This window comes from Strix uralensis, chromosome 9, assembly GCF_047716275.1.
Source record: "Strix uralensis isolate ZFMK-TIS-50842 chromosome 9, bStrUra1, whole genome shotgun sequence".
NCBI classification, from domain to species: domain Eukaryota; kingdom Metazoa; phylum Chordata; class Aves; order Strigiformes; family Strigidae; genus Strix; species Strix uralensis.
Genome location: NC_133980.1, coordinates 15,401,511 through 15,416,223, shown reverse-complemented (window position 1 = coordinate 15,416,223; position 14,713 = coordinate 15,401,511). Strand labels below are relative to the sequence as shown.

The 14,713-nt window shown below is 35.1% G+C and overlaps 1 protein-coding gene across 20 annotated transcripts in view; it reads right to left on the bottom strand.

Moving 5' to 3' along the window:
* The window catches only part of DLG1 (discs large MAGUK scaffold protein 1), a 169,302-nt gene that overhangs the window by 57,115 nt on the left and 97,474 nt on the right, over window positions 1-14,713 (bottom strand). For 9 of the 20 annotated variants that reach the window (XM_074877519.1, XM_074877503.1, XM_074877504.1 and 6 more), the window contains 6 exons: window positions 12,106-12,204; window positions 8,031-8,084; window positions 4,429-4,479; window positions 3,286-3,410; window positions 1,760-1,929; window positions 960-1,096 (listed from right to left, as the gene is read on the bottom strand). In XM_074877519.1, coding sequence (XP_074733620.1) covers window positions 960-1,096; window positions 1,760-1,929; window positions 3,286-3,410; window positions 4,429-4,479; window positions 8,031-8,084; window positions 12,106-12,204 — 636 coding nt within the window. Of the gene's footprint in view, window positions 1-959; window positions 1,097-1,759; window positions 1,930-3,285; window positions 3,411-4,428; window positions 4,480-8,030; window positions 8,085-12,105; window positions 12,205-14,713 lie in introns of those variants that run through there. The other 11 variants (XM_074877520.1, XM_074877507.1, XM_074877508.1 and 8 more) reach the window with 3 other exon arrangements.

Sequence of the window (14,713 nt, the reverse complement as noted above, 5' to 3'; positions counted from 1 at the left end):
ATAATACATTCTCTCTCTCTCTTTTCCTCCCAATTCTCATGCAACAATCTGCCTAGAACTATCCATTGTAACACCAAGATCTCATTCCTAATGCTTCAAAAAAGCAGGATTCTTTAAAGGGATAATCCCAGGATTCTTCATCTTTAAGTAGCTTCAGTTTTCCCAGCTCTGTATTTGTAAGTGACAAACTTACCCAAAAATTCTTTTTACAGAAAATGGGAAACTCTGCACTACACATTTAGAGTCAAGTTTCTTACTGTTTGAAGAGCAATAGGGCACACATTCTGCTGTCATGTACTGAGATGCACTCAGAGCTCTTACAGAAGCAGGTACTGCCTGGTAGAGGTAGGAGGGTGGAGCAATTACACCTTACAAGAGTTGAGTTTACAATTCAGAAATTCATTCAGAAATTCCTGGCCCTGGACAACTACATTTCTGGATGGAATTTAAGGAAGCCAGAAGTTATTTTTACTTTGTGCATAGAAAATTCAACTTTGAAGTATTTTAAGCTTTAAAAAAAAAAAAAAAGCTATTCAAAAGCATTACAAACACTGAAATCCAATGTAAGCAGCAGTTTCATTACAGGCTAGCACCTTTCACAGTACACAGAGTTCCTTTCCATTCCTCTTTTTTGAGAAGAGAAACAGTCCCATTGTATGCTGGTTTACAATCCTGTCACTCAGATCCCAGAAAAATAATAGCAGGCATCAGAAATAAACATGCTGATTAATACAGTTTTTGCATGAAAATTGTGCTGAGAACAGATTTCAGATTTCCTGATGAGATGGTGTTGAACACTGCAGATTTAACTTTTATCATTGATTTCCTGGCTACATCAATTTTTTTACCGATTTCTATGAAATAACACTCCACTGCAGGCAGATTAACCACAAAGTAAACCATGCCCTTACTGGGTGTAAAAGTGAATGACCATTAGAAAAAACACAGCTCTTACTTACAGCTAAAAGTTTGTCTCCAATCTGAAGTTTGCCATCTTTATGTGCTGCCCCGCCTTCAATGATTTTGGTTACATAGATGCTGTTGTCTCCAGGTATATGCTGATTTCCTACACCACCAGCAATACTGAAACCAAGACCTGCTTGAAGATAAAGTCATTACTCAAGAAACCTTTTAGCATTCATTAGATTCAGATTATTACATCAATAATAATGCTATTTGTATCACACCTACATATATATCTACAAAAAAATATTAGGCTCTGGCTGAAGCAATACTGGATGCCTTTCAAAGTGAACTCCACAATTTTCCAGCAAGTTCTGGAAAAGATGTAACATTTACACAAGTTCTGAAAAATCAAAAGCTAAATGTTTTACTTCATGTCTTGTGACAGATGCACACAGCACAACTATAGCATCACCACTGATACTTAAAGAACCATTGTCCAACATTTACCCATATAAAAACAAAATAATACTTTCTCTAAATGTTGTTTAATTTCTTACCCTTTCTAGGTAATTCAATGAAATATTTTACTCCCATTTACAACATACTTAAAAATTACTAAATACTATCAGAAACACAATTTTATTATTTGAAAGAATGCATTCTACAAGAACAGTTTCAAGACACACGGATGAAAATTCAGGAGCATTTGAGATGCCATTATCTTATTTTTCATTATTCTGCGTTTCCTAGAACTTCATATGCAAGGTACTATTTTATTTTGAAAAATAAATGCAGAAATCTATCATCCAGTCTATCCTTTTTGTGAAACAGAAGCTTTGTACTTCCTACGTACCTTTAGGGCCTTTTACAAGTTTGATTTCCACTATTTTTTCTGTGACTGGTTTTCTTCTTTTGACATACAATCGTACAATTGATCCCGCTTCTTTCAATGCTTCAACTGCTTTGCTATGTGTCACATCACGAACATCCACCTCATTTACTCGTAGAATACAATCGTTAACCCTAGAGATAGCAACATTCATGTTCAGCTGTTGCGTTATAGCAGAGAGGATACATTAAGAGCCTAATATTTTATCTACAATACACTAACATACATGTTAACACATTAAGATACATAGATTTTGCTTCAAAACTATACTGAATCAAGACAATGCTCTAAAATTAATTACTAGTGCTTAAAAATAAAACAAGGATCACTAGAAAACATTTAACGGGAATATTTTGTTCACAGCCAAAGAGGACACCGTCTTGTGTGTGTTCATATTTAAATAGGATTTTGAAGACAGCTTCATACAAACTACCTTTTGTTTAGGGCTATAAGAAAGAGTTTAAAAATCCAGAAACTAGGAGGCACACAATGAGAACACACTAGTTTTAAGCCATGATACGAACAAGTCAACCTCCATTCCTGCTTTACGCGAGCTATTTAAGTGCTGGCCTTCCACTCCATTTAACATGTTGCTGTAGTAACACTGAGCTCTCATTACACTAAGTACAATGCCTGACTCACCTGCCACCATGTTCTGTCAGATGTACCTCTGACAATGGCCAACAAGCTAAAATGAAGCCTTAAAATAAGCTTATTAGGACTAAAAACCGTAACGCATCAGGCATTTGCACTAAAAATGACAGGGCAGTTCTTGACAACAGAGAAAAAAAACGGTCCTACAATCGGATGTGGGGTTTTTTCCACACAGTGATACAGGAGTATATTTAAAGACTGTTCTGGATTAGAAAAATAATTTCTTAATGCAATTTGTTATTAACTTCAAACATTACTCTTCAAGGGAAGTTGCAAATATCACTTGCTACCATCTAGTAATATGCCAACATTTCCTCACTACGAGTTAAGTAGTAGTATCAGTCCACAATTAAATAAGGAAATGGGGTATACTGGAGAAGGAGTACTCTATTAATTCAAATAAAAATTTGCTTTTGAAGATATGTAATATCTTTGAAAAATTAAAACACAGCGTAAGAGAGGGCTGTTATTAAGCTCAACTATCTTACAGATCAGAAAATCTGCACACGGATAATGAAGAGTTACCTATCCTACCTAAGCTTTTCCTTTGTCTGTTAAGGACTATAGAACATATGGCATAATCAATTTATACCAGTGAATAGAAAAGATAAAGTTCACTTAATTTCACTTAACTGCAGATCTTATTGGTTGGAAAAAAAAACCCCACAACTGGTCTACTCAAACATTTTTTCATTATTTACAAAATACTTCTGTAAGAAAAACTTATTTAAAATGTAATGTAGCATGATAACAAAAAAGTAACAAAAAGTGTTCTATCCACTGTTTGAAAATATAATAATAAACATTTAGCAACCCAACACAGAAAGTCATCATACCGTAATCTTCCATCCTGTGCAGCTGCACCCCCGGCTATAATTTTTGTAATGAAAATACTTGAATCATCCCCAATATGTGGGTTGTCTGTACCACCTGCAATGCTAAAGCCAAGTCCTGAATTTCCCTAAAGGTAGAGGGGAAAAAAAATTTACACATTTCTTTTTGGGGGAAAAAGATAGTCTAGTATATCTATTTGATTCAATATAGAATCAAATCCATATAATTTTCACTGATTAAAAAAAATATTAAAAGACACTTTAAGCAGTATACTACATATAACCATATGTAAGATGTAATTATACTTATTTTCACAGAAGGAGAACATAAGTCATTGTGTGACTGTAGGAGATACAGTTCCAACACCACAGCTTTCTCATTGAAGTGAGCCTGATAAACTAGATATAAACTTCCCTCTCTAGTGAGCTAGATCTTTGAGATTATTCATATGAATATTTGTTCCTCATTAAAATATTAGTGATGAATTATTTTTTCCCAGAGAAGCCCCCAAGAAATTTGTGTCACATATGTAATATACCCTCACAGATGCAGAGATTCAGCCTGACATTTCCCCTTCAAAGGTTGCCTGCCCTTACTACCAACTGCAAGACCTCTTCACCCTCTCAGTAACCTCCAGAACTGCACAGGTATCAAATGCAACCCTTTCTTTTTGTTAACAGTGCAGCTCAAGAAAAGAGAGCTGAGATAGATCTTAATGTTGTAAACCTAACAAAGCAATGCATATGACAAGGTGTCACTTGTAATCTCAAGTGGAAGCCTGAATCACAATCTAAAGCTTAACGGTACAAATAAAAGCCTTTCATAAATGGCAATATAGGAAACAAAATCATAATTTGTTATTACTCTCTACAAACCTAGATAACAACATTAAATGCACTATGTCCCAGGGAGATCCTTCCCCCATTTTACTCTTAATGCTCAAGCATATGAATAAAAACTTCTATTCCTACTCCAGCAACTGGGTGTATTTTTTTTCCTTTAGGCTAAATAATCTACCTAGAGAAAAAAAAACAGTGAGGATTGTTTTGGATTGCCATTTAGTAGTATCAAGAGGTTAAATTTTCATTCTAACGTATCATAAATCCCATCTAAAACAGAGTACAGAAGGACATTTAGAATGTTACCCTTTCAAGAGTAATTTCTTCATACTCATAATCTGCATCCGTGCCATTGACCTATAATAAAAGAAGAGTGAGACTTACAGAGAATTTTACACTTTAGATGATACAGTTTGCTCAGTTAGAGGTTCACTCCCATCAAATCTCAGCTGATTCACAGTGACCACTGAGCTCAGAGGGGACGTGTGATTTTCATACTGCTCTGTACATGAATCAGACACTCTTGCTGTATGAGTTTAAAAGTTAAGATTTCAGAGGGCGGACTGTTCTACACAGATACTGTAGAGCAGAGGCCCTCTGCTTCTGATTGCCAGAAAACAAAAAAATGCTCTTGAGATTCTCAGATGTTCCTCAGGCCATGTAGCAAGTTGAAACATAAGAAAAGGAAGGGGTCATGGGGTAGGGAAGAAATTGTATAGAAGAACAGAGCAGTATTTTCGAATTGCTGTTCCTCACAGAGCAGAGGAAAATCAAAGACTGATGCTTTACACCATTTCTCACCAGAAATGGGTAAGACCCTTCTAAAGCAACATTTAACAATTGTTTAGATTACTATTTATCATGTTACAGATATACTAAAGATCAACAAATTAAAACAGGACCAAAACCAGAAGACTTTATAAGAATATTTTATAAAGCTAGATGAAAAACCCGAATACTAGAAGCCTTGTCATTCTTCAGTTAGAAAGGATACCCACTTTCTTTGCTGCCTACGGAATTAGCACAGAATCAAGTAACAGAAGAAATATCTAAATTAAGTGAAAAGAAATAAATATCAAATACTTAACTATATTTAATATTAAAGTAACATTAAGATTTTTTTTTCCATTACTAAGATATCTTGGAACTCAAATTCTTTCCTCCACAGATACCTACAGCAGCATATACAACATGTGACTACAGGCAATTCGCTATTTCAAGCCTTTTAGGATGAAACATTTACTCTATTATTTTACAAAGAATCTTTTCTATTAAGATATTCTGTATCTGGTAGTCTTCTGTTACATACTATTCAAGATTTTACAAAGATACAAAATATATGTATAAAAGAAAGCATTTTAAAATCTGTACAGTTCTCCCGCAGAGACTTAAGAAAGGGACTTTCATTCACCCCAAACAAAATTAAGATCATGTCTACTTCATTCTGCATATGTTTATTTAACATATTTAAAAGCTGCAAAAGCTGGAGATGCCACAACTTTCACAGGCTAATATCAAGCTCATATATCCCTCGCTAAAGTTTTTTCTCAATCTCTAATCATATCTCCCCTTAACACAATAGAAGCCATGTCCATTCCAAACGTAACAGATTATTATCATCATCTTTGTGCAGTACCTCAAAAATGATTATGTCCTTAGTAGTCTGTTCAGTGGAAAAGAACACATGATATTTCTCCATTAAAAAGGAAAGAGGTCTTGACCTTCTGAATACATGAAACTGTATCTATTTCTAGGCAAACACAAAAGAAGGCCCTGTGATGAAGTCTTTATGGTAGCTTACTCCTTGAGCTATTATCTACAACATGTGCTAACTGAACCAGGCATGCAGCATTACAGTACCTGGGAAATAGTTCATTATGACTGATCAGTATGTGGCACTTTTTTCTTCTTCTGTTTTTTGTTTGTTTGTTTGTTTTTTATAAATAACAAGGACATTAATCATCTCCCTATTCATTACCATTAGGCAAAACAAAGCCAATCCTAATATATTTAAGCAGTCTCTTATTTATTTCCACGTGCAAAACTCTGTAAACCAATTTTAAAATATCATCTAGATAAAGAGGAGCAAATATTGTCTTCTGCTTTAGCTCAGTTCTATAGCTTCTTTTTTTTTTTTTAAATTTACCTTTGAATTGATTTTATCTAACAAACCCTCCATTAGCAGAGACAGGAGTAAGGATACATCAGATGATAAAATTCACTGTCCTATTCTACTTTTTGCAAGTTTTGAACTGCTCTTAGATCCACTAAGTCAAGCTTTATTTGCAGGGACCTCCCCTGGATGAAGGAAGTTTCTATACAAATGCTGTAATTATGCCACAGCAATCTTCTTGGAATCTGAAAACCTATTAGTAGTTCAGCAGAATTTGGTTAGAGCCTTTTGGCCGTACTACAGTTATTTTCTCTGGTATAGTTAATCTTCTCATGTGCCACCAACTTGAATTTTGTGTGCATTTCCTTGGGCTTTTACAAAGAATAAAATATATGCTCGCTGTTTTTTTTTCCAACCCAGTTTGAGTCCTAAGAGGGAATACTTCCTCAGCAGTTTTATGATGCAGATAACAAGAGCTGTGTTCTTGACCATTTGTTCCTTGATGACTTTCTAGATTCATATTTTGCCTTTTTTCTTCTTTCAACAGAAAAATTTTAATAGTCAAGGTTTTTGTAGATTAGCTACTCGGGGACCTAGAAGGGGATTCCTGTACCCAATTTCCTATGCTTACAGAGTAGGTTAGATTATAGACAGTTATGGGCTTGTTTGTTTTACGTTCACTACAAACTGCTAATTTAGATGGCTTATAATTTTGAGTGCCAGTTTGTTCTGTTAATGCTATTTTCTCTTCCTGTGTCTACTATCTACTGTCCTCCACATGCCTCTATCAGATGGGGCCTTCTGAAATGGGAATACATATTTATTAATCATTTTTCATCTTGGTTTAGTTTGTGTGTGCAGGGAGACACCTTACCTTCAGTATTTCTAAACAGTATCTGCATCACATCAATAAAAGGGCCACACACTGCAGGCTACTGCTCTGATCTTTTAGTTGGAGGCATCATTATTGCTCGGTACTCATCTATGAGCCAATTATGTCACTGTACTAACCTTCTGTCTTCTGCTTAAACTGTTAATTCATGCTTTTGTCTGTCTTTCTAGCTGCTTTCTAGCAAAGCTGCTAAGTTATGAATGCTTTTTGACAAGGACAAGATTTACTCTTTACTTGCCAATACCAGTACTTAGAATAAACACAATATAAAACAACTAGTACAGGCATTAACACTGTTCAGTAAAACAACAAGCAAGTGGGATACATAAGTAACTGTAGGAGGAAGGTACAGGAGGAAAATTCAGACCTGAAACCTATGCCAAACTTACATACATCCCAAAGTCTCTATCTGCCAGTGGTATTCCTATCACAAAACACACACTGTCAAACACAAATTTTAGCCTCCACATAACTGCACTTATTACCTTAATGTTTCAAAACACATTTTTATGAGCATTTAGAGCACTAAAATCTTAAGTATAGCCACTGCATGAAGAAGTGTTTTTATGCAAAGTGCAACGGAAATAGCACATTAAATATTAAAGCGTCTGTCTGCACAGTTGAAGAAACAGATTGTTCTCTGAACACTGAACCTCTGGAACCTCAAAGAACCATGTTTTGCACTGTCACATAGTGGTACTCAGAACCTTTCACCTGCAATATACAACTTTTTTTTTCATGAAATAGCTATGTAAAGACTTCAAATAACCATCAGGACAGCTGATGAAATCAAGCACCTTCGAAGAGGTAAAATAGGTTTTATTAAACAGTAACAACAGACCTACACAACCACATACATAAAACATTATCTGAAGTTATAACTGAAAGCAAATGTAGGCTTACGTATGTTGGAGTCTCCAAAGAATCTGTATTCACCAGCACTGGAGGGGGATTTGCCTTTAACAAAAGAATTAAAAAATTATACAGCATAAGAGAAAGCAGTACTAATGATAATTATAAAACATTTAATCTGCTGTTTCTCAAAGTTCTACTAAAAGGTAGCCTCAGCTTGAGAATCTCAAAAATTCACCTTCTGACACACTTTTTTCTACCCTGAACAAATTGCTTTCATGCTACAAAACCACACTCTTCCAGAACTCTGAGCTCATATTTTATATACAAGTTCTGCCATTTATTACCTTGTTTTTCAAAAGAACAACTGAGTCATGCAATCACCTGACATGATGTCAGTTACCCTAATACTTGTAGTATGACATTCAGAAATTGCTTTACCAGCCAATATCTTAAAACCAAATTTTGGTGGATTTGACTTCTCTTTCTTCCTACCAGGAACACTTTTTTTTTCCACTCCCCTCTTCAACCTGCAAAATGGAAACTTACAGAAATGCAAACTTATGGAAGAAAGGATCTACAAAACTGACTTGTGAAAGCAAATTCACAGCAGACGTTAATCCACCGCCCAGCAGCATGTGATTCCATCAGAACATTGTTACAGATTCACAAGCCATAAGCAGGGATTATTGCTACAGAAATATGAAACAGTATAGCATTCTTGCTAGCCAGAAACTGGTAGAATAAGCTAACACTTTTACTCTCTGATGTTACTGAGAATTTTTCTGTGAAAAATGTGGTTTCAACTGAAAGAAAATCTGTACAGACTGGTGACATTTATCTGAAATACGTCCAAATAAACAGATTTCCTATTTTTGCATCAATTATCTGCCTTTAAAATAGGCAGTACCTAGCCTGCCCTGAGAACAAACAAAAAAGTGTACAGACTACAAATACTGTTGATGCATTAAGTTCAATGGGACCTACAAACTCAGTGGCACAAAATTTCCTTACAGCTTTAATAAAGCTGAGATTTTTTTTAAATATGTACAAAAATCCATTATCTTTAAACTTAAGACTTTTTTTTTAATCTCTTATGTGTGCATGGAAGTAAATTTAGGGACAGTTTAACAGGCTGCAATAGAAGGTAGTATTAAACTCATTCAAAGATAAACCTAAGACCTACAGGACAATTACATTAACCTATTCATATTCTGCATTTTAGTTTCATTACCATGACAACAGCATACTTCTGAAGAATTCATAATTTTTAAAAGTTTCCAGAAGCTAGGAACTAAGCAATGACTCAGAAGTTCCTTATGAAAGACCGAGATGAATAATCTACCATCACTAGACAGGAGTCATGAATCTGCTATCAGGTTGCTGTGTCAGAAATTAGGCCTGTATCATTTAATAAGTACTAAAACCAGGTGGTATCTATGCAAGGTAACAGAGTAGACTATTAAAAAAAAGAAACAAAAAGGATGACACTTATGGCTCTGTCAAGATGCCGTCAAACACCTTTATCACCCAGCAATTCTCTCAGTAGAAGCATGGGCACACTTTATGCAGTACAGAAATCGAGTACCAGTTATTATTATCATGATAAAAATCTCTGACAAACAATGCTATCCCTCACAACCATTTTCTGCTATTCAATTACACTGCAATTTCTGCTTCTTATTCAAGTGCAAGTTCTATTAAAATAAGATTAAATTAAAAATAAGATCCTGTACCCATCAATTAAATTATGCATCACCATCTCTGTAAGAGCTTTACAATTAACACACTTTTAAGAAAACAAAACAATACACTGCATTAAAAAGAAACTGACTGAATATGAGGCATTAGGAGTCTAATCTCCACTTGATCTACAAGAGACCAGCATAAATACATTTATTTTATATTTGTGTATCAACTATGAAAATATTTTAGATTTATAAATAGAAAACAAAACTAGGATTAATTTTGAAAGTTCAGTTACGTTGTTTACATTTTACTCAATTTTGGAATTTATTTTAATTAATATTAGGATTCTGTAATATCCAAGTATATTCAACAAAAGCAGTGCCAGAGAAAGCTGGTTTCCCGTGAATCTTTTTCTTCAGGTTGACAAGTGGTATTCTTTTACTGTCTTTAAAAAAAAAGAGGAAGACTAGCTAAAAGCAAATTGCTATTAGTAGCTGAGGTTTCTATGTGAGCAGTATGTTTGAGACACAAACTAGCCAACACCTTCCTAAATTAAAAGATGGTTCCTAATAGTCCTTTCACATTTATCTGAATTCTCCATCAAGAAGCAATAATTTACCATCATTTCCAAGCGGGAAGGAGAAAAGCTTTGTGCCAGGCATTCCAAAGGTATGCCCAGACACTGCAAAGACAAAGGGCAACATCTATCTCAAAACATCAAATGTCTTTGGAAGGAAGACCTGTATTTCAGTTTGTTTTGCAAGAGTTCTCTAAATTACCTAACACTTTCAAACTTCTGTGCCAGGGCTTGTTCAGATATTTAAAAGACATTTGACAAGTTTGTTTACAAGCCGACTAAGGACTTGCCTAAGGGGTAAAGTGATTAACAAAATAGAGAGTATCTATTGCACAAAAATGCATCTGCCAAATCCAAAATTGATTAGAACTTTCTGTGGTATTTTCTAATTGCTTGGAATCACAAATGATGCAGAATTACATAGCTAACTCCTGTAGACACTTGTATGCACTCAGAAGACAGAGGCACAAACCGCTCAACTCTTACTCTTCTGCTTGTAATTCAGCATCATCAATGGACAGAAATACTGTCACAGCAAAGGCAGTCAAAGAACATATAACTACATACGGCACTGATTATTTTAAATTAAGTTTAGCCTATTGGCAATTCCCTGAAAGTAAATGCTACTGGAGACTCAGTTATCTTTATCCATCAAGGCTGACAATAGAAGTCCACCGCTTGCAATAGTCTGCCTCAAATCCTAATGTGGGCAGAATCTCTCTATAAGTAAATATTTCTTAAACTAACAAAATCTCTGGTCTGCCTGTTGGGAAAAGTAAGGGTGACAGATTCATGTAAATGCACACCCACTAGAAATTGCACAATAAAATAATCAAGTGGAAAAACTTTTGATAATTACTGGATTATGTAAAATTTAACAGTGTAGCAGAGATAAAAAAAGACTACACTAACTGTTGTGAGTTTAGCCACCTAGTTTGAAAGCAGACATTAAGCAAAAAAAACATTGATGTGTAATACTACAAAAATATCCTAGTATTATTCTGGATAGCTCAATTCCCTTTTAAAGTTAATAAATATCTGTCACCAAACAATTCCAAAAAGTGACCCATCTTTTCAGAAGGCAGGCACTCTTCATTTCAGATTTTTGCACTGAAAGTTACAAAAAAATAAAAGCAGAATACCATTCTATATGCAAAAATATAACTGCTACCTATCCTAAATCACATATTTCGAGTTATATGCAAGATATTAATGTTAACTCATGTTTACTTTCACTTGTCTTGACAGGGTTGTTTGTTGGTTGTTTTTTTTTTTTTTTTTCCCTGTGTGTTGACATTACGTGACCTAAAGGTTGAAGGTCCAGAAGGGAAGCACATTTTATGAGCCAAATATGTTAGGAACAGAGGGGTAAAAAAATCCCCCCAAAAAACCCTTCTGTATTCTAAATGCCCCAAACGACACTAATACCAGCAAATGGTCAGAGAACATGAGAAATGTCATGCAAGTGCAATCGATGAAAGACATATGTATTGGTATATGAGATGAGAAACATTTTTTCTATAAATAAATGAGGCAATAATGCTTTAGTAAGGATGAAATGACTCTAAAATTATTGAACACAAAATATCCTATTGCTTCTTTCCATTCTTTTAAGGTTTTTTCTTTAGCTATTTCACACCTTACTAATACACTTCCATATGAAAATATAGATATTTTAAATGGACTAAAAGCTGCTATAAAACAAAGAAAAATTAGGAAGAAACTAGTGTATTACTAATTCAGCTATTTCACAGTTCAACTCAAAGCTGTGAGAGTACCAAAAGGTGAATTTAAACAAAGCAATGAAATAGATTGATTAAATAAAAGTTGAACAAATTTAACAAAAAAAAGAATAAAAACCTGTGGTATGGTGGATGGGATGACAGTGGTCTCAGCAGGGACTGGTGGGACAGGGATCACAGGGACAATGGGAGGAGAGGAAGGAACAGCTTCTGTGGGCTAAAAATCACCGACAAAATGTCAAAAATAACAAAAACTAGAAAAACTTTTTAAAACAAACAAGATTCAAATTTAACAGCTTTAAAAAAAAATCTGAAATAGCATATGGATTTGGAGACTATAACTAAAACTGAAGACAACCAACTACCTTTAACCATGCTGTATACAGCAGTGCATCCCCAGCAATGTGCTAACGTCAAAGAACACAAAGTAGTAAGGCATATCCAGGTTGCTTATTCATACCAAGTGACTCACCTTGCAGTACAGAGCATTGAGACTTTGGGGTCCAAGAGAAAACCTGTTCATGCCAATGGACAGAGTGAGGCTTTTTGTGGGCTGGTTTCACAACAGAAGCCCTTCACCATTATACAACAGTGTACAAAAGAAGGGAAACAGTGGCTAAAGTTGATAGCACTGCACCAAGTTAATATTCCTCTTTGATAAAGGGAAAAAAACAGAAGTACATTAAGGTTTCTAAACCGGGCAAAAATCAAAGAAAATGTTTCAGTCAAATGGGCTGAAGATCCTAAAACAGATCCAATCCACCTCTCAAAGATCTTCATACAGGTTTACCATACACGATCAGACTAGTAGAATTTTGGTCTCAGGAATTTTCATTAAAATAATAACCAGGAAAGCTACTGGCACATAAGCTGCAAGGGAAAAAGATTACAAATGGCATTTTGAGCAAAACATTGACTCAAATCATTTTGAGATGTTAACATACTGGTTGTCAACAAGCTGTCAGCAACATAAACTACTGGCAACTATCATCAAAATTACAAGCTGAACAGCAGATCAAAGCTCTTGCAACTTAGTTGTTCCAAGACATTCTTGTGATCCTTAAATATAAGTAAGCATAATGACAAAAGAAAATACTAAATCCTGAAAATGAACCAAAACCCCAGAACATAACAGTATTAAACATACTTTTAAAGTTTGAGTTCTTTTAAAAAACAAGGCACCCTACACCAACACCATACACCAAATTAAAGACTAAAAGCAAATATTAAAGAAACCTGAAACAGCCCAAGAGCAGCAACTTTTATTAAATGCATATATGGTATTTCTATAGGGTTTTTTCAGCTCAAAGTCAATCTACCCAAAATGAACAGCTGGTGAAAAAAGCTGCAGTTATTGAAAGATGTAAGAACAAGATATATGTGATATCTTGAAAGATGATGACTGATGTCATTTAAACATCCCTACATCTATGAACAACAGCACAATCTTTCAAGTGTTAAAAAAAGGAGGGTGGGCAAGAATCTCAACTGGTCTAGAAAAATGGTAACATGCATTTTGCAAAGGATGCAGGAAATGCTCAGTGCAATAAACCTCCAGATACTGGAAGAATGATGCAACCTTTAAGAGGACAGATCAAATTAAATAGCTTAAGCAATCACTCACCCCTACAGATGCAAAAAATAAGCCACCCCTTCAGGTCTGCCTCGTTCCAAAGTAAGCAGCTTCCCGTGTATACACAGTAAAAATCCACTTAATCAAAATTTCAGATATACACATATTACAAATATATAACACAACGTTAAGGCTGAATAGCTAAGCATTTAGCATGTCAGGAAAATTCCAGCTTTACACTTACAACTCCTGCAATAAGAGAAGGTTAAAAACAAACTGAACTTACTCTTAGATACTGACCATACACTTTCCTGCTCTTTGACTTAGCAAAATAAATGACCAAGTTGCAGTTGATTTCCTCATGGGCCAAACAATCTGCACCCCTCTCTTTGCACCAAATGGCAGCTTTATTTTCCTGCTTCCTTCCTTTTCTCAATTCCTAACTCCCACATCTCTCTGGGCTTCTCACTCCCAAATGCTTCAAGAACCCTTCCAACCGGTTCCAATTTTTATCCTTGTTATTTTAAAACTGACACTGTTCAAAGTCCCTCAATTCTCTCAGGTTCCAGTCTCACAAGCTATTTGTACTATCATTGTATTTTCCCTTTGTGCTGTTGGTTTACTATTCGTTGTCTCTTAAAACCTGCTCCCTGCTCCTCCAAGCATCCTGGCATTGTTCCTGCTGAGTCTCCTCCGCTACCATGTGGGTGAAGAAAGAGGTGACAACACTGGCAACCACTTTCAAAGGATGTGCAAATCCAAATGAAGATAAGACTGTCTTCACTTGAATGTTTAATGGAATACAGTGAACTGATGCAGGCACCATGGCTACCACAAGGAAGGACAATCCAAGAAATTAAAAGATTTTTAATCACCAGAGAAAGAAGACCTGGAACTTCCTTATAATAGAGGAATGCTAATTTTATTTTAGTATGGCACATAATCAGTCTGAAAACTATTATATGATACAGGTATCTGTGTGAGCAGCTGAATAAGCTCCAATAGCCCAGAGTATCGCTTTCAATGTTCCACTTCCCAGGAATTTTCAAGAAACACTTGTAATTTTTAGGAATTCTCAAAAAAATACACTGAAGTACTCTGAAAAACAAAAGTTTATCCTCAGAATAACTTTATTTAAAGATGTCTGGCTAAA